This window comes from Cyprinus carpio, chromosome A22 (assembly GCF_018340385.1).
Source record: "Cyprinus carpio isolate SPL01 chromosome A22, ASM1834038v1, whole genome shotgun sequence".
Lineage (NCBI taxonomy): Eukaryota > Metazoa > Chordata > Actinopteri > Cypriniformes > Cyprinidae > Cyprinus > Cyprinus carpio.
In genome coordinates, this window is record NC_056593.1 from 2,291,816 (window position 1) to 2,313,157 (window position 21,342).

Sequence of the window (21,342 nt, forward strand, 5' to 3'; positions counted from 1 at the left end):
GCAGTAAATAGCAGGTGTCATCTGCATACAGATGGAACTTCACATTTGGAATGTTATCGCATAAATTATTTATATACAAGGAAAATAAAATAGGTCCTAGAACAGACCCCCTGGGGGACACCTTTGAAAAGTGACAAAAAGATGAAGTACAGTCTTTTAAAAAGCACACACTGTGTTCACCCTGAAAGATAGTTGGCAAACCATTTAATGGTATTTTCAGGGAGGCCAACAATGTAGAGTCTATTTACAGAAGAACACAAAAGTGGCTTGTAGGTACATTTCCAAACGTTCAATGAGGCTCAGAGGTGGCATGAGTGCTACTAAATTCATAAATTCCAGTGGAGATTAATGTTTTAAATATAATATTTTGAATACAGAAATACTAAATGATTTAAATAACTGAAATTATAGGCTAAAAATGAAACTAAATCCGCCAGCAGGTGGCAGCAAGTCACTGATTTTATCACTGAATCATTCCTTCATTTGATTGTTCAAACGACTGAATATTTCAGGAATGAAGCAGGTGTCTTTGTAAACTGACAGAAATCCTCATAGCGATGGAACACTTTAATCGCTGTGTACATGCTTTCCATTTTATTAGGATTATCAGTGTTGGAAACTGTTTGTTTGGAAACTGTGATACTTTTTTCAGGATTTTTTGTTTAAAATAGAAATCTTTTCTAACAATAAAGTTTGGGTGGGGGGGTTGAAAGAAATTAAAACTTTTCAGCAAGGATGTGTTAAATTGATAAGAAGTGATAGCAAAGATTTATATCGTTAGAAAATAGTTCTATTTTGAATAAATGCTCTTCTTTTTAACTTTTTATTCATCAAAGAATCTTGAAAAAAGTATCACAGTTTCCAAAAAAATATTTGGCAGTACAACTGTTGCCAACATTGATAATTCTAACAATAAATCAGCATATTATCATGATTTCTGAAGGATCACGTGAGACTTAATACTGGAGTAATGGCTGATGGAAATTCAGTGCTGCATCACAGAAATAAATTATATTTTAAAGGATATTAAAATAGAAACCATAATTTTATATTGTAATAACATTTTGTAAGATTACTGTTTTTTTTTTCCTGTATTTTTGATCAAATAATGTAGCATTGATGAGCAGAAGAGACTTCTGTAAATTGCTGATCCCAAACTTTTAGCGGTAGTGTATGAAGCGTTCCTGCACTGAACTCTTACCCACACACTTGTCGTTCTGCACCTCGTATCCGGGCAGACAGATGCAGCGGAACGAGCCGTCCAGGTTCTGACAGGTCCCCGGCTGACAGGCTCCCGGCAGCGTCACGCACTCGTTAATATCTGACACAACGACACAAACGCTCACATTATACTGTCTACACCACATTACACTCAACACTCATGCACACTGACACTGCAGCTGACCGCAATACATAGTATACTGAACTACAGACAAGATAGCAGTTTGAAAACGCTGTTTAAATTTAATGAAATTAAGATAATATTTTATTAATAAAATGATATTTAATTTAAGTAATAGATGAGATTCTAATTTATAATTATTTGTTTTTTTATCTAAAAATAGTGTTTAACTTAGAAATACAAAATATATAATAAAAAAATTTATATTATATAAAATACATAATAAAATATAATAGATGCATTACATTTATACATTTTATAAAATACATGAAAAACTATTAATATAAAATCTATTAGATATATGCATACATTTCATTTGTAAATATTTTTGTGTAAAACATAAATTCATGCTAAATATGACTAATAAAACACCCTGTGATCTAATTCTGTTGCAAAATATTGATATTTAAATGTAATATTTATAAAGCTATTTTTAATTAATATATTATTTTTAATTAATATTTATAAATATATTTTTTAGTTTTATTATTTACACTAGGTGCAATAATAAAACACCCTACATTATCCAATTATCATATATATATATAGATATATATATATATATATATATATATATATATATATATATTTATATATATATAGTTAAATTATCAATGTCTAAGCAAATTAATATATTTTATTTATAAATTTTATACTAGGTATAAAATACAATTATATTTATATTATATAAAACATTCTATAAGATATATTAAAACTATTTGCAATATTTATAAATTAACAATTTTATTTTAAAATATTTTATGTAAGTACAACTATAAAAACACGCTAAAGGTATTAAATGTAAATAGTACATATTTATATTGCTAACATTAAAAAAAAAAAATAAAAAAAAACATGGGGACTGTTATTTTAAGAGTGTGATTACTCTTATTTTGTCAAACTATACTTTTACTTCAAAAATTGATGCTAATTCAGTCCATGGGTTAAAACACTGAAATAGTTCTGAGTTTTCTCTGGAGATCTGCACTCTCTGAATCAATCGTATGGATGTTGAGGTGTTTAATTATCTCTCTGGATGACTGGAAGGCCGTGTTGATCGATTGAGGGGTTTCAGGGATCTCCGGTGAGGATTGTAAAGTGTTAACACGCTACAGGAGTGGACTGATGATCTATACAGTAACAGACGGCGGGTTGATGAACTGGTTAAGATCAGCGAGTCTCACCGACACAGTTCTTGTTGTCCGGCGTCAGGTTATACCCGTCCAGACACAGACACCTGAAGGAGCCCATGCTGTTGATGCACTGGCCGTTCCTGCACACCTGACTGGCGTGAACGCTGCACTCGTCGATATCTGAACACGAACACATCACACCGTTAACCCTTCACAATCATTTCTCACCATAAACCTCCTCTGCTTTCACTGTGATGACAAAAAGTTTGACATTCAACCCACAGAATCAGTAACAAACGATTATCAGTATTGTACAAGATTTTCAAAAAACATCCAAAATAATAGCCAACAGTATTTGCCAACATTTCATTTTCATGACCGCATTATCTTTGATTGTTTGTTTTTGATTTTATTTAGTATAAAGTTCTGGTATGAATTATTGCAAGATCGCTTTATCTTTGTGTGTAAATTTTTTTTCCTTTGTAGCATTTTAAGGGAAATTTTATCTAAAAAAAAAGCCAAAATGCATTTTTTTTTTTATTAAATAATAAACTGTAAAACAGCCTTTAATTATTAAACTGTATGAAATTAACACTTTGACAACCACATTAAAACAAAAATAAAAGCATCTTCTGCTGGATTTATATTATTGCTATATTATTGCAAATCTATTCATATATTCAGAATATTTAAATGTTAGATATTAAATGGTTAATTATGATTTAAATCACAATATAAAAAGTCTAAAGTACATTTTAAATTGTAAAGTTTTATTCTGATTGAAGACAATTAAACATTATTTTTTGTTGTTGATGTTCATATTTAATTTTCTTTATTAAATTGTTTGTTTTGTTTTTGAATTTTTTAGGATTAAATGGTTAAAGTCACAATACGAAAAATGTAAAATACATTTTAGAATTGTAAAGTTTCCTTCTGATTAAATGAAAGGAAAAGTTGATAATAATATGCACATTTTTTATGATATAAAATGGTTCATTATGCATTTAAAGAGTTTAAATGGTTAAACTCAGGATACAAAAAGTTTAAAATACATTAAAATTGTAAAATTTTATTCTGATTAAATGAAAGGAAACATTTTTGCCTTTACTGCTGATAATATGCATTTTTTTGTTGTTTTTATTTATTTTTTTATTTTAAGTTTTTAATTATTTATTTTAAGAGTTTTAAATTGTATTTGTCACATTTGCATTTTTAAATTTAATATGTCAGAGTTTGCTTATTTACAATATTAATTTGTTAGTTAAAAGTTTAAATAGTTAATTTAAAATTACTAAAAAGTTTAAAATAAATTTCCTTTCCTTTAATCTAATTGAAATTTTAAAATGTAAAAATTAATGTAAAACTTTTTATAATGTTATTTTAACCATTTTAACTCTTTAAATACATAATTAACCATTTTATATTGTAAATATATACATCTTATCAGCATTAAAGATTAAAGTGTTTCCTTTCCTTTAATCAAAATCAAACTTTACAATTTTACAATTTATTTTAAACTTTTTGTAATGTGATTTTAACCACTTAAACTCATACATATATAATTAACAATTTAATATCATAAAGAAATGTGTAATCAAATTTTTTTACAATTTATTTTAAACTTTTTGTGGGTGTGGCATTCAAAGTCAGCATAAAATAAAATTAAAAAGTAAATTAAAAAATGTAAAATGCATTGCATTTAATTATTTTTTAAATATTTTAAATTATTATTTTTGATAATATGCACATTTCTTTGCGATATTAAATGGTTAATTATCTATTTAAAGAGTTTAATGGTTAAAATCACAATAGAATTTCATTAAGTAGTTTTTAAATCTGTAAAGTTTCATTCTGATCAAAGGAAAAAGGCAATAATTTAATGTAATTAGTGATAATATGCACATTTCTTTGCGATATTAAATGGTTAATTATCTATTTAAAGAGTTAAATGGTTAAAATCACAATAGAAAAAGTTTCAAATCAATTTTAACACTAAAGTTTCATTCTGATGAAAGGAAAAAGGAATAATTTAACACATAATCAGATTTCTTTGTGATATTAAATGGTTAATTATTTATTTAAAGAGTTCAATGGTTAAAATCACACTAGAAGAAGTTTAAATCAATTTTAAATCTGTAAAGTTTCATTCTGATCAAAGGAAAAAGGAATAATTTAACACGTAATCAGATTATGGAAACATATTATCGCTGTATAACTCCAACAGGCTCCTTTTGGTCAGTCTATAAGCACACAGAAGCTGCAGTAGTTGTAATAGCGGTGCAGTCTTACCCATGCAGTCGTTGTTGTGCGTGAGCTCGAAGCCAGGGAAGCACAGGCAGTTGTAGGAGCCCACGGTGTTTTTACAGGTACCGTTTCCACACGGCTGTCTGTCGCACTCGTCAATATCTGCCAGAGACAACGAGAGACAGCCGATCACACGCCAGACTCGCCTCAGAGCGTCTGACACCACAGAAACCGGCACAGACACTCACCCATGCACATGGTCAGGTCCGGCGTGGTCTTGAAGCCGTTGTGGCACAGACAGCGGAAGCTGCCCAGAGTGTCGATGCATTTGCCGTGACTGCAGACGTTCGGGATCTCCTGACACTCGTTACGGTCTGACAAAACACCAGAACAACGACAAGATCCCATCAAACTCACAGCTCTTTACTGGAAAACAGTCTGTGGTTCATAATAAATCTGATGAAGATGTGGAGAAAAATCTCTGACAGCAAGAAATTAGGACAGTTTCGCAGGAACGAATGCACTAAAAAAAGTGTGTTCCACTACAGGGATCATGAAAATCAGCCACAAAATCAGCCAGAAGTTGATGTTTAAAAAAGAATAAATATAAATCGTTTATGCAGTCATTAGTTGTGTTTGTTTTTGGTTTTTTGGGTCTTTAGATTGAGTTTGTTTTTGAATGTGTTGAATTTAAAATAAAATGAAATTTAAAAATAAAATGTAAAATTAAAAAAAGTAATGCAGTCATTAGATGGGTTAGTTTTTGAAAGCTTGTCATTCAATCTGCATTTGCATAAAATAAACTAAATAAAACAAAACATAAATATACAAAGTAATAAATCTAAATAATTTTAGCAGACATTAGTTGGGTTGCTCGTTTAAGGTGTGTCTTTCAAATTCAGTCTTTTTAAATTGGATAAAACTAAACTAAACTAAAATAAATGTCATTAAATAAAATAAAAAAACTATATATATATATATATATAAAAATTATTTAAGCAGTTATTTGATGGGTTGGTTTTTGAATTTGTGACATCCAAATTTAGGGTCTATTTGCATAAAATAAAATGAAATAAAAAGCTAAACAATTTAAGCAGTCAAAATAAAATAAAATAAACAAAACAAAAGTAAGCCGGCATTAGATGGGTTGGTTTTTTAAGGTGTGTCATTCAAATGCAGGGTCCATTTGAATAAAATAAAATAAAATAAAATAAAATTAAAAAGTCATAAAATAAAAAAAATATATAAAATAATTATAATAAAATAATTATAATATATAAAATATATATATAAGCAGTCATTAGGTGGGTTAGTTTCTGAAGGCATGTCATTCAAACTCCATTTGCATAAAATACAAAAAAGTGAAAGTTAAAAAAAAATTTAAACAAAAAATAAATATACATAATTTAAGGAGTCATTAGTTGGGTTGGTCTTTTAAGGTGTAGCTTTCAAATTCAGTCTCAATTTAAAAAATAAAATAAAATAAAATGTATATAAATAATTTTACATTCAGTTATTGCTGCCACAATGATTAGAAAATGTACACAAGCATCCCTTTAAAATAATACAACCAAAACCATGTTAATTATGTAAATGGCGCAGATGTTTGTGAATGTGGTGCATTTCATTTTAAACTTTATTTGAATAAAAAACAAGTGTGTTTGCTTTGAAAATAATGACAGTTGCACTTTTTGTTGTGCTTTCAATACCAATAACATTATACCAGCACATACTGTGCCTGCTGAAGCTGAGCAAGTGGTTTTGAGCAGAAACTTGTTGTTTTTTGTGTGAAATTGTTGTCTTTTTGTTTTATTTTATTTGCTTCTTATTTTATTTTATTTGCATTTAATGTAAATGCAGCCTGTGTTTGAATGCCACAACTTCAAGAACTCAAAAACACATCTTTATTTGCTGAGTGAAGCTGGTAAACACTGGTGGACTCACCGAGGCAGGCTCCGCTGGGCGACAGCTTGAAGCCGGCCGAACACTCGCAGCGGTAGCTGCCGGGGATGTTGATGCAGTTAGCGTTGTGCTGGCACAGGTTGTCGCCGCTGTTGCACTCGTCGATATCTGTGGCGAACAGACGGAGTAAGTCAAGAAACACGGCAGCGGTCTTCAGTGTGAAGGCAGCAGAGCGTCCGTACCTTCGCAGATGAGCAGGATGTTGTTGTAGCTGAAGCCCATGGGACACTCGCAGCGGAAACTGCCGATCTGGTTGATGCAGACGCCGTTCGCGCAGATTCCTGGGATCTCACGACACTCGTCGATATCTGAGGAGAGCAACGCGCCGCTCGTATGAAAGCGCTCACACAGAGCTTCGTGTTGATGACGTGAGATGCTTAAGGTGACTCACCGATGGGTTTTCCAGTGTGAATGTCGATGATGAAACCGGGAGCCAGATTTCCACACAGCAGCTGGTACTCGGCTGCAGGAGACACACAGAAACACCAGTCAGCCTCAGAAACAACACCCAAATAATGACCGCCTGAAATATTAATATTTATATATGTATGTTTTCTATAGAGAGCTTTTTATGCGATGCAATGCATTTTACATATTTTATTTTACTTTTTCATTTTATTTTATGCCGACTTTGAATGCCACACCCTCAGAAACTAAAACCAAAATTATTTGTTTATATATTTATTTATATATATATATATAATATATTACTTTATTAGTTAATTGAATTACTTTTATTTATTTATTTTCTATTCATATATACCATTGCTCTCTTTTTTTTAATTTTTATTTTTAAATTCAAAAACAAGTAATGACTGAATTACTTTTAATTTGACTTAATTTTATTTAATTTAATTTAATTTTAAGTTAATTTAATCTAATTTATTCAATGCAAATTTAAGTTCTAACGACTTTTATTAGTTTTTATTGGGACACCCGGTTTAATCAAATTGTATAAGTTGCCTGAATTTGATTAGCACATCCATTAGAAATCAACATTTAAGTAATGATTGTAAAAATTTAAATAAAAAATAAAAAAGATAATAAAAGAATATATATATATACACACACACATATAAATTCAATATTTTTTAATGCATTGCAACTTATTTTATACTATTTAATTGTATATTATGTAAAACTAAGCAATGCAAAAGTAGCCTGAAATTGAATGCCACACACATGCACTGCATTTTATTTTTTACTATTTTATTTAATTGCATGCAAAAGTAGCCAAAATTTGAATACCACACCCTCAGACAGCGTGAGATATATTTATTGATATTTTTAATTTTATGCACTGTATTGTATTTTATTCAAAGCTCTATGCTTTTGGCATCACATCTGATGTAGCTACATGACGATCGCCGCTGCGAGACACTCACATGTGGCCGGTGTGGGACAGGCCTCGCAGGGTCTGTTCCAGGCTTTGCCCACGTTATAGGCGCAGCAGCACATCTTCTTGGTCATGTTGAAGGACAGCTCGTTCTCGCAGGTGTCGTTGAAGTTGCGATAGCACACGCTCTTTCTCATATCTGCCAAACCAAAGCAGAAAACACCCAGATGAGCTGCAGAAGCTGAGATTGAGCGGCGAAGCGCTCGACGAGCGGCTCTTACCCATGCAGTTGTTTCCTCCGTTCACCTGCATGTACTCGGGCGGACAGACGCAGGTGTAGTTCCCCAGCGTGTTGTAGCAGGTTCCCGGACCACAGATGCCGATGTGTGCCGTACATTCATCAATATCTGAGAGAATCCAGCAAAAATATCAGCATTCAGACACTCAAAACTCTTTCTGTCTTGTTGAGACTTGTAGACGTTTGCTGAAGTTAACATATATATATATATATATATATGCATGTCTTTATTACAATAATTAAAATGAAATCATGCAAAATAATAATAAAAAAATCTTTAAATTATTGAAATACTAATATAAATGATATAATATAAAAGTTAATATATATATAAATATTCATTAATATAATTTAATAAAATAAACTATTAGGTTATTATTTAGTAAATTTAATTATTTTTATTTTTTTATATATTTATATATATTTAAATATGTAATATAAACATCTAATTGAAATTTATTAAATAATTAATATATTTTTGAAATTTATTAACTAAAATGTAATTGTTGTTATTCAATAAAAAGTATATTACACATTAAATTATTAAAATATGACTATAAACTGAAATATAAATGTAAAATACATACATAAATTAAATATAAATACACTTAATATTAAAGTAATTGAAATAAAAATGTACCCCGATTATTATTAGAAAAATATATTACACATTAAAATAAATGCAAATTTAATGAAATATCATTTAAAATAAAATTATTTAAATCAACTTAATTTGTATTTAATTTTACCCACAAATTTAATTTAGTTATTAAAATATTAATATAATTTGTATTAATTTAAATTTAAATTAATTAAAAGTTAAAGTTTAATTAAAAGTTATCTAATTTTAAAATAAATGAAGGTAAATAAAAATTATTAATTAAATTGATTTATTTAGTTAATTAAAATATTACAAATTTGTTTATATATTTAAAATTGTATGTAATTTTAATATTAATATGTAATTGTTTTATTAGTATTTATTTGTTTTTTTAGACATTATTTATTGTTAATTAAGTTAAGTAAACTACACAAACAAATAAATTAATGCGTGTGACCCTGGAGCACAAAAGCAGTCATGAGCAGCACAGGTATATTTGTAGCAATATCCAAAATCAAGAGCCAAAATGATACATTTTTCTGTTATGCCAAAAATCATTAGGATATTAAATAAAGATCATGTTCCCTGAAGATATTTAGTAAATTTCCTACCATAAATATATCAAAACTTCATTTTTGCAATATGCAACTTTTTCAATATTTGGCGATTTTTTTTTCAATATTTTTTTGATTTTTTTGCACTTTCAGATTCCAGATTTTCAAATAGCTGTATCTCAGCCAAATGTCGTACTATATATTCCTATACATCAATGGAAAGCTTATTATTTATTCAGCTTTCAGATGATGTATAAATCTCAATTAAAAAAAAAATTGACCCTGATGACTGGTTTTGTGCTCCAGGATCACAAATATAATGAAAGGTTACTAAACATTAAAAATGAACCGATCATAAAATATCAGCGCCTCAGATGACCTTCGCAGATGCGCGTCTCCTGGTTGAGGTAGTATCATGCGGGAGGGTCGCTCTGGATGGTGAGGTGGGTGTGGTGTTGACGCAGTTTCCCCCCTGACACAGTCCGGGCAGCTCCTGGCACTCGTCGATGTCTGCGAGTGCGACAGAGAGACAGAGACGGGCGTTATTACACACACAGACCGCAGGCACTGTCCTGCATCATGGCATATGCTCTTACCCTCCAGGATGACGGTGATGGGATTGGGCCGGAAGCCCTCTCCGCCGGGACACAGGGTTTTGTACTCGGCTGTGAGGAGACACACAGTTCATCATGAATACAAGCAGCCTGTGCTCGAGGCAGAATGATTTCGTACCGATATCGGTACCGATAATTTCAGTAACAACTGCCATTATAATGATGAGATATATGTACAAATCATTATTTAATTACAGTAAATGAGACAAAAATAGAGGGAATTCAAGTTTAAGGTGGTCTTACTGTAGGTATCGGCTAATGCTTAATAACAATTTACCGATATATCGGTCTATTTTTGCTACACTCCTCAAGGAACTAAAGTAAGACTAAAGTAATTGGGAATAAAAAATGAATCATAATTTTATGCAATCTTAATAATTTCTTTTATATAACATATTATAATATTTATAAAATATATATATCACTGTACCGATATCAGTGTGAACGACTGCCATTATAATGATGAGATATACGTACAAATCTTTATTTAATGACAGTAAATGAGACAAAAATAGAGGGAATTCCAGTTTTAGGTAGTTTTACTGTAGGTATCGGCTAATGCTTAATAACAATTTACCGATATATCGGTCTATTTTTGTTACACTCCACAAGGAACTAAAGTAAGACTAAAGTAATTGGGAATAAAAAATGTATCATAATCTTATGCAATCTTAATAATTTAATTTTATATAACATTATAATGTTTATAAAATGTATATATCATTTTATATAATTTAAATATAAATACAAATTCCACTGAGCTATTATTTATTAATTATTAACAATGTTTGTATTATTTTATATTTATATCACATATTTGTATAATTGTATGTAATTTATACATAAAATAACATATTAATTTGTATCATTAATAATAATAAATAATCTATAATTAATAATAAATAAATGTTTTGTTAATAATAGATACACACACATACACACACACTCATAAATAATAAAAAGTAATATAAAACTAATGAAAATACATTCTTAAAATAAAGGTTGATAAACCTAAAATTATTTTAAAATATTAATATACTATGTTTAATTATATATTAATCTAAAAATATATCATAATAATATAAACATATATAACAAATAAAATACTCATCTACATTTAATTATATTATTTAATTAAAATTACATACATTTATAAAATAAATCAAGGTTACTTAACATTAAAAGGAAAAAAGGAAAATGTTATTAAAAGTTAATTTAAATATTAAAATATATTTTAATTAATTTTAAATTAACCATTTAATAGCCTTGATTTATTTTATGAACTTGTGTTTCACAAATTAATTATTTTGTGTCATTTAATTGTAAAAGAAAATCATTTAAATTAGCAATTTGCTTTTAAATAATTATACATTATTTTGATTTTAATGTTTATTAACATTGTTTTATTCTATGAATTAATTTTTATAAGCTGTTTTCTACGTATAGCGCAGTAGAGATAGTCACATTAAAAATGTCATTAATATTTTACAAATGATCCGAATCAGATTCTGCTTATTTTAAAATATTTTTAAGTGAAATTGAAGCTAATATCGCATAAATTTATTTCAGCAATTGAATAAAATTGTAGCATAATCTTTACATACATGTCTATATATAATCATTATATTTGCTATATCTGGAATCTGGATTCATTATTGACTTCTGGAACTGTGAATGAAAGTGTCACTGTCTGAGCGGCGTGTGATGCTCTCGTGTGTCCGTACTGGAGTTGATGGGCGGGCAGAGTTCGCAGGGGTTTCCCCAGGCTCCGCCCAGTGAGCAGCAGCAGGAGGCGCGGGTCACGCCCACCCCAATCTCAGCACTGCAGGAGATGCCTCCGTCGCCGCGGTCCAGTGTGTCCAGGAAACAGTTTCCCACACGTGTGTCTGCCAGAGAACAGAGGAGAGCCACATTAGCTTCACTGCCGTCGTCATTAGAGTGAAATCCTGAGGCGGGACGGTTTCAGTACCCACGCAGCCCACGCCCGACGGGTTCAGCTCGAAGTCCGGCGGGCAGTTGCACAGGTAGCTCCCGGGCAGATTCACACACACGCCGTTGATGCAGTTCACAGGGTCGAAACACTCGTTTATATCTGTGACAGAGAGACAAAACCACACGCTCGAAACCACTACGCTTTTGTAGATGCTTGCTGAAATTAATATATCTGCATGTCTATATCAAAATGATTCAATTATGTGAGAATAATTAGGTAATTATATAATTTAATTTATTGTTTAATTAAAAAAATACATGCATGAAATACATTCATATAATTAATCAAGGTTACTAAACATTACAATTAAATAAATGTAAAATAATTTAATTAAAAGAAAACTGAATGATTAAAATATTGATTTAAATGATCTGATTTAAAGTTATTTTTATTCAAATGACAAATAAAAAATTAATGTTTAATTAACTATTAATATAAAATTGTTTAATGAAAAGTAAATTACACAAAATAATTAAAATACAATAAATGTAAAATTTATTAAAGTAAATTAATTTTAATTATTCAATTATTTATATGTGATATAAATATTTAATTTAATTATACAAAATAAAATAAAAAATCCTAAATCTTAAAATGCAATAAATGTAAAATTCATTGAAACCAAATAAATGTAACTATTTAAATATTAATATAAATGATTATTTAATTATCAATATAAAATTACATAATTAAAAGTTAATTAGCATATAAATAAAACTAAATTAAACACAAAAGTAAAATAAAATAAAAACCACAAAAAATACAATCTTACAAAAATTTAAAAAATACAAAAAAGTGTGTGTGTGTGAGTATGAGAGAGTGAGTGTGTGACTGTGTGTGTGTGTGTGTGTGTGGATGTGTGAGTGAGTGAGAGTGTGTGTGTGTGTGTGTGTGTGTGTGTGTGTGTGTGTGTGTGTGTGTGTGTGTGTGTGTGTGTGTCACCTGTGCAGTTTCCTCCGCTGCGGTCCAGCTCGTATCCGTAGTCACACACGCAGCGAAACATTCCCGGCAGGTTCTGACACGATCCGAACACGCAGATGTTCTGGAAGTTACACTCGTCGATGTCTGACGGACGACACAGAGCAGACTGAGTGAGTGTGTGTTACTGTAAGAGAGTGTGTGTGTGTTACTGTGTGTGTGTGTGTGTGTTTACCCTGGCAGGCCTTGCTGTCTTCAGTCGGGGTGAAGCCCATCTCACACTCGCAGCGATATCCGCCCGGCGCGTTCAGACACTGACCGTTCTCACACAGATTCACGTTATCCGCACACTCGTCCATGTCTGGACAAACAACCAACAATCTGTCATTTACCTTTAGTTTCCTGCAGAAAAGATGCTGGATAAACAAACTTTTATCCAGAGATCAGAGACCAGAGATCAAAGCAAAGAAGATATAAATATAAATTACAAGATAAAATAGGAAAAAACACAAACATACAGATAATTCAAATAAATATTACAATATCATTACTAAACACGTAAAAATATACAAAGAAAATATGGAAAATTCATCAAATAAAAAAATATATAAAATAAACATTATTAACAATAAATTAACATTAATTAAATTAATTAATAAATAAAATGTATTTATAAATATAAATAAATTAAATTAGGAAATTACTCAAACAAATAAATAAATAAATTTATAAAAAATTAATTCCCAAAATAAATCTAGGTTACTAAACATTAAAAATATGTATTATCTATTAATACTGTTTCTGTAATAACAATGAAATGATAAATTATTATAAACAAATTAATAAATACAATTCCTGTAATAGTTATAAAGTTGATAAATATTAATATTAATTAAAAATGAAAATAAATTAATCATACAAAAATCTTAATGGATAAATAAATGCATCAGTTAATTAATTATGTAAAATTAGATAAATGTTTATTATATATTGACTTTCATAAATGTGTACATATTTTAATATTTAGTAGATAATTAGATAATTATTTAATAATTTATATTACACAAACAAGCAGAAGAAACCATAAAAACAAAGTTTAAAACTGATAAATGTTAATATTATTAAAATTGAATTTAATATATATATATATATATATATATATATTTATATAATTTATTATTATATTGTTATTTATTTGTTTATTAAATGTTAACAAATGAATAAATAAATAGTTCTATTAATTACAATTGACATAAATGTTTGTTATAAATTGTTTATTGGAAATATATTAATGTAATAAATAATTAATTATTTTATAATGTAACGTAAATCACACAAAAATAAAGGTTACTAAACATTACGATTATGCCATATAAAATTGCATAATTAAATGGAAATTATTTCTTCTATTTTTAATTAAATTACACAAATAAAATACATAAAATAAATCAAGATTTCCAAACAAAAAAATTAATGCATTAATTACTTAATTAAAAGTAAAAGATCACTTATAGGTATAGATAACTTTATTATTTTATTATTTAATTTAAATTTAAAATTAAAAGTAAATTGCACAAGCAAAAAAATAAAATAACTTCATCAAATTAAAAAGCAATGAAAAACCCAATGCAGTTGCTATGAAGGTGTGTTTAGTACCGGAGCAGGTGAATCCGTCGCCGTTGAATCCCTCTTTACAGGAGCAGCGGTACGATCCCGGCGTGTTCATGCACTCAGCGTTCAGGTTACAGCTGTGTTCTTCGGTCACGCACTCGTCCACATCTGCAGCCACGCAAAAACAACCTCAAACCACAGCCAGACTTCAACGCTCAGCTGCCGATCAGCGGCGCTCGTCACTCACCGACGCATTCGATCCCGTCGCCCTCCCAGCCGTCACGGCAGCGGCACTTAAAGCTCCCCGGGACGTTGACGCAGGCGGCGTGCATGTCACAGTTATGAGCCCCGATCTCACACTCATCCACATCTGCCAAAAAACAAACACTTAAGACAAGCTAGCATGATCCAGAACCGGCCTGAACTCCTCACGCTTGACTCTGTTGTACCTGTACATCCGGTGGAGCCCTTCTTGACGAAGTATCCCAGCTGACAGTGACAGATGAACGAGCCTTTAGTGTTTTCACAGTCACCGTGCAGGCAGATATTAGGATTCAGATCACATTCGTTGACATCTGGACGAATACATGACAGGAAAGATAACATTAGGACACAATACAGACATACAAATAAATAAAACATTACAATATCACGACTAAACATCAGAATAAAATTATACAAAGAAAAAATATAAATAAATAAAAATGCAATAAAATAATTAAGACAAAAACTCGATTAAAAAAAGAATCTTATTTTAGGTTATTTGATTAAAATTAATTAAGTTGACATTAAATAATGCAAACTTATTTAACTAAAATTAAATCATTATTTTATTATTTAAAATTAAGTAAAAATAATTAATAAAATAAATCAAAATAAATAAACACATTCAAATTAAATGATGACAAATTATTGCTAAGTAAATTTCAAGAAAGATAAAAAGTATATAACACCAACATACAAATAAATGAAATGACAAACAAACTGAATGAATAATTTATAAAAAAAAAAATAATAATAATTATACAATAAATCAGGGTTACTAAACATTAAAATTATTTAATTATTTACTTAAATGTTAATTATTATTTTGATTTATTTTGATTATTTAAAAGTAAAAATAAATACATAAAATAAACCAAGGTTACTTCACATACAAATTACATAATATCAAATTAAGTAAAAAGTAAATTCTTAATAAATCAGAAGAAAGATTTATTTTGATTATTTAAAAGTAATTTTTTTTTTTTTTATTTTGTAATATGAATTGAATATTTAATTATTAATTATAAAATATCAAATGGTTAGTAAACATTAAAATCATTTAATTAAAGTAATTATTTTTATTGTTTTAAAGTAAAAAAATAATAATAAAATAATAAAACAAATCACAGTTACCATACCTTTATAATGTAAACTTATTATTTAAATAAAAGTAAACTAAAAGTAAAAAAAATATATAAAAAAATAAATAAAAAAATCATTGAATGAATCAAGATTACTAAGCATGAATGCAATGTAAAAATATTTCATTTAAATTAAATTATTGCTTATTATAATTATTTAAATTACACAAACAAACATAAAATAATACAAAAAAATAAAATCATAAAATAAATCAAGGTTACTAAGAATTAAATTAAATAATGTCAAATTATTTAATTAAACTAAATTACAATATATTTTAATTATACTTAAATTACACAAACAAAATAAAAAAAATTTAAAATACATGCATGAAATAAATCAAGGTTACTAACCATTAAATGAAATAATGTAAAATTATTTTATTTTAAATTTTTTGTTTATTTTTTTTTTTTTTTGTAGTAGGAGAAAAAAAGAATAGTTGGTTTGTTTTTTTTGTTGTGATAAAAAAGTATTATAAACTCACCGATGCAGGTGCGCATGTCCACGGAGGCCATGAAGCCGTCGTAGCAGAGGCAGCGATATTCTCCGGGGATGTTCGTACACTGACCGCCGTCGCAGATGTCCGGCGTGTCTTCACACTCGTCGATGTCTACGGGAAGAGACGAGGGTCAGAGTGTGTGTGTGTGTGTGTGTGTGTGTGTGTGCGTGAGTGTGTGTGTGTGTGTGTGTGTGTGTGTGTGTGTGTGTGTGTGTGTTACCGGCGCAGGTCCTGAGGTCAGGCATGAGTGCGTAACCTTCGCTGCAGCTGCATTCGTAACTGCCCTCAGAGTTCGTACAGTGAGTATCGCAGCCACCGTTCATGATGGTGCACTCGTCGATATCTGAGAAGATGAGAACATGCACATTCACCTTTATATTGAGTTTTAGATGTAGTGTTTCTGAGAGTGAGTTCCTTCATGCATGTGGATGTTGCTGGAGGTTTGCTCACCCACGCAGCCCTGTCTGTCGGGTGTCACCTGGTATCCCATGTCACAGGAGCACTGATAGGTGCCCACCATGTTCACACACTGACCGTTCCTGCACAGGTTATCACTGAGCTGACACTCGTTCACATCTGGGGGAAACAAACAAGCAAACAACAGAATTAAATTGAAATTTGTGTACTGTAGTTCTAAAATATAGAAACTTTTAATATATTCAAATCATACTAATAATAATACTATAATTGATTTAGTAATACTGTTATGTATTATGTATTCTCAAATATTATTTATGTAATAAAATCATAAATAAAATAAAATAATTATTTAAATAAATATTAATCGATATAAATATATTTTCGATATAAATATTAACCTATATAAATATATATATCGATATAAATATATACATAAATATATTATATATACATTATATATTGATAAAATGTAAAGTTTAGAATTATTTTAATCTTCATTTAAATATTACTATTTTAATTGTAATTATTTATTATTTTAATATATTGTAGAAATAAAGTAAATAGTACTATTCATTATGTATGATATGTATGTATACATTTATGTGTCTGTAATAACCATAACATTATAAAGCATTATGAAGAAAATAAAATACTAAATACCACTATTTTAAATGTAAAATATATTAACAAATTGGTTAAAAATTATAATATTACTAAATGGATAAAATGATTAACTGGATCAATTATTAAATTTAGAATAAAGTAAAATTATATGCATTTCTGTGTTTTCTATATTATTATATTTCTTGAATATTCTGATTCAGATTATGTCTACTCTGAAACCTACTACTGTATGTGTCCCCAGGATGTAATTCCTTCACGTTTCTTTGGACAAATTATTGAGACTGTTGGCCCTGACCTGTTATTAAAAAATATCTCTATACTGGCATTGTACCTGGCGACTTTAAACTTCCACGGTGCGGAATCATCTTAAAAAACCAAGTTTGGATCCCACATTACTGGCTAATTTTAGTCCTATTTCAAACTTAAATTTTTGAGAAAGTGGTTTTAAATCAACTTCAGTCTTATTTGACTATCAATTCAACCTCTGAAAAATTTTAAATCTGGTTTTAAATCCTGTCACAGTACTGAGTCAGCTCTTTTAAGAGTTTTGAATGATATCATGCTAATTTCTGACTCTATGCAGTCTATGGCTTTGGTTCGGTTAGACCTCAGTTCTGCCTTTGATTTAGTTGATCATAATACACTTATATCACATCTTGAAACATACAGTATGTTGGCCTTCGAGGCACGGTATTGAAGTGGTTTCATTCATATCTCACCAATAGGAGGTATGTTGTTAGTATTGGAAACCAGTCCTCATCTGAAATATATTTAAAGTTCGGTGTCCCTCAGGGCTTGATTCTTGGTCCGGTGCTGTTTTCTCTTTATATGCTTCCTCTAGGATCTATTTTTAAAAAGCATGGGTTCTCTTTTCATCTGTATGCCGACGACACACAAATCCATCCCTTTGAAGCGCAATAACAAACAGGCTTTAAAGACTATTTTGGATTGTCTGGACGAACTAAAACTTTGGCTTTCCTCAGCCTCAATGAAAGTAAAACTGAATTTATTTCACTGTGTACACGATTTTGAATCTGAACTTCTTACTCCACATAGAACTACATGTGCAAGAAACTCAGGTGTTTGGTTTGATAATAATCTTAAATTTGATAAGCAGATAAGTGCGGTGGTCAAGTCCTTTTTTTGTCATCTTCGTCTTCTGACGAAGGTGAAGCCATTTTTTTCTCTAAAGAAGTTTGAAATGGTTATAGATGCTTTTGTAACATATTGATTGAATTACTGCAACTCATTGTATATCGGTGCTCCTCAGTCATGTGTTTCTCGTCTACAGTTGAGTCTATCTCACCAGTTTTGATTTCTTTGCATTGGTTGCCAGTCAAATAAAGAATTGATTTTAAAATTTTACTGTTTGTCTATAAATCTCTCCATAATCAGGCTCCACTGTACCTATCTGATTTGTTACATCTATACACTCAGTCAAGAGCACTCAGATCAGCTGATTCTGGTTTATTGGAAGTTCCCAGTGCACGTCTCAAAAACAGTGGTGATCGTGCCTTTTCTGTTGTTGGCCCTAAGTTGTGAAATAGTCTCGCAATTCATATCATAACTGCCTCAAATTTGGACTCTGAAAACTTATTTTGTCTCCTTGGCATTTAATATTTTTTGACTTGCTGTGCAATGATCCTTTATTTTAGTGAACCTAATCCATTCAACAGTGTGTGTTTTATAGTTTGCATTTTATTGTTTCTAAACTTGTTGACTTGTTTTGTTTTGCATAATCTGTGCAGCACTTGGGTCGACTTCGGTTGTTTTAAATGTGCTATATAAATAAACATTGTATGTATGTATATTGAATGTTCTATTATATAGTAATTTTATTATACAAATATATATCCTTTATATCTAAATGGCGGTATTAATATTATTATTATTAATGATAATAATATTGCATTTACTTTTTTTAATACTATTAACACACACTATAGGCCCTATCATACACCCGGCGCAATGCGGCGCAAGGCACGGCGCAAGTGTTTTTGATAGTTTCAGCCCGACACAGTTCTCATTTTCCCATCCTGCACCGTGTTGTTTAAATAGCAAATGCATTTGCGCCCATTTGTGCACCCATGGGCTTGCTGGTCTAAAAAAGAGGTGTGTTTTGAGGAACTGAAAATAGACTGCACCATAGACCAACTCAAACCTGGTCTAAAGTCTGGCGCAATATTTTTTCTTTGTTATTTAAAGAGCACGTCAGTAATATGCGCCTATAAGCAACGTGCGTACACTTGGCTTATTACACATACAGGGACGCGCAGCAGCACACAAACATTTTTAAAAAAGAAAAATTACATTCTGCCATGTAAAAAGCAAACCCGAGCGCAACTGGCTCTAAAAGGGGATGGGAGATGAGACTCTGATTGGTTTATTGCACGTTACGCCCAAAAAAGCACCCATTACTCATTAAGATAATAGGGACAACCCATTTAGACCATGCGCCTGGGCGCGCCGACCATTTTCCCGTCGCTAAACTAGCAAAAGTGGATTCGGACCTACCCTGAGTGCACCTGCGCTGTGTGCTTAAGACCATGCGCTTAGATCGTTAAATCAGGGCCCTATTTCTGTAATAACTAAAAATTATAAATTTTTTTGAAGAAAAAAAAAATACTATAGTTATTTTAATTAAGCACTAATAAATTGGTAAAAATATGAAATATTGTTAAATGGATAAAATATGAACTGGATCAGTTATTAAAATAAAGTAAAATTACATAAATAGATTCTATATGACATATATAGAGTATGTTCTACTAACACATTTTTATACAAATTTTAACAAACAAATATATATTCATTGTATTTAAATGTTAATAATAATATTATTATTAATAGTAATTTTTTGATTAATTTTATTACTATTTATTTATTAATACTATTTCTCTAATAACTATGAAATTAAATTTTTTATAAATAAAAAATAAAACTTATGTTGAATTAAATATTACTAAATTGATTAATATATATATATTATATATATATATATATATATAATATATATATATATATTACTAAAGTGATAAAATACTAACTGGATAAGTTATTATTATATAAATAAGTGTTTTATATGATAAACAGAATGTATACACATTTTAATATACAAATACACAATTTATTTATTGGTTTGGAGTGTGGCTCTCCTGTACCTTCACAGACAGAAGCTTCTGAACTCAGCTGGTGTCCCGGAGGACAGTCGCACTCATAACTGCCCTCTGTGTTCAGACACGTGCCGCCGCGGCACAGCAGGTGGTCCCGCTCGCATTCGTCGATGTCTGCGGGACGGAGAGAGACAGAGACGGAGATGCTGTGACACACGCAGGCTTTCAGAGGCTGCAGAAAACAGCACGGGTTCGAGTCTCACCCATGCAGTTCTTCATCATCATGAAGCCGCTCTCGTAGCCTTCGAAGCACTCGCACTCGAAGCTGCCGGGCGTGTTGACGCAGACGCCGTGTCCACACAGGTCTGGAGAGATGGTGCACTCGTCGATATCTGTGGGAACGACGGGAACAGCGTGAGCGATGCATTGAAAAGCGTGTTGTGTTTGATTTAGATACAGTGACGGGTGAGATGTTGACCTGTGCAGTTCCTCTCCTCCATGGTGAGGGCGAAACCGCTGTCACAGCGGCATCTGAAGCTCCCGATGGTGTTCCGGCACGTCCCGTGAGTGCACAGGCCTTTGAAGACCTTACATTCATTCACATCTAAGAAGA

At 30.3% G+C, this 21,342-nt stretch overlaps 1 protein-coding gene across 1 annotated transcript in view; it reads right to left on the minus strand.

The window, feature by feature from the left end:
- LOC109047485 (fibrillin-2-like) overlaps positions 1-21,342 on the minus strand; it is a 71,474-nt gene that overhangs the window by 13,149 nt on the left and 36,983 nt on the right. Inside the window, 25 exon segments of the mRNA XM_042711644.1 lie at positions 1,202-1,321; positions 2,587-2,715; positions 4,825-4,941; positions 5,028-5,153; positions 6,724-6,849; positions 6,924-7,049; positions 7,133-7,204; positions 8,127-8,276; positions 8,359-8,484; positions 9,910-9,970; positions 9,973-10,040; positions 10,127-10,195; positions 11,869-12,030; positions 12,114-12,236; positions 13,080-13,202; positions 13,291-13,416; positions 14,712-14,834; positions 14,914-15,036; positions 15,116-15,241; positions 16,558-16,683; positions 16,793-16,915; positions 17,023-17,148; positions 20,778-20,903; positions 20,993-21,121; positions 21,208-21,333. Coding sequence (XP_042567578.1) covers positions 1,202-1,321; positions 2,587-2,715; positions 4,825-4,941; positions 5,028-5,153; positions 6,724-6,849; positions 6,924-7,049; positions 7,133-7,204; positions 8,127-8,276; positions 8,359-8,484; positions 9,910-9,970; positions 9,973-10,040; positions 10,127-10,195; positions 11,869-12,030; positions 12,114-12,236; positions 13,080-13,202; positions 13,291-13,416; positions 14,712-14,834; positions 14,914-15,036; positions 15,116-15,241; positions 16,558-16,683; positions 16,793-16,915; positions 17,023-17,148; positions 20,778-20,903; positions 20,993-21,121; positions 21,208-21,333 — 2,952 coding nt within the window.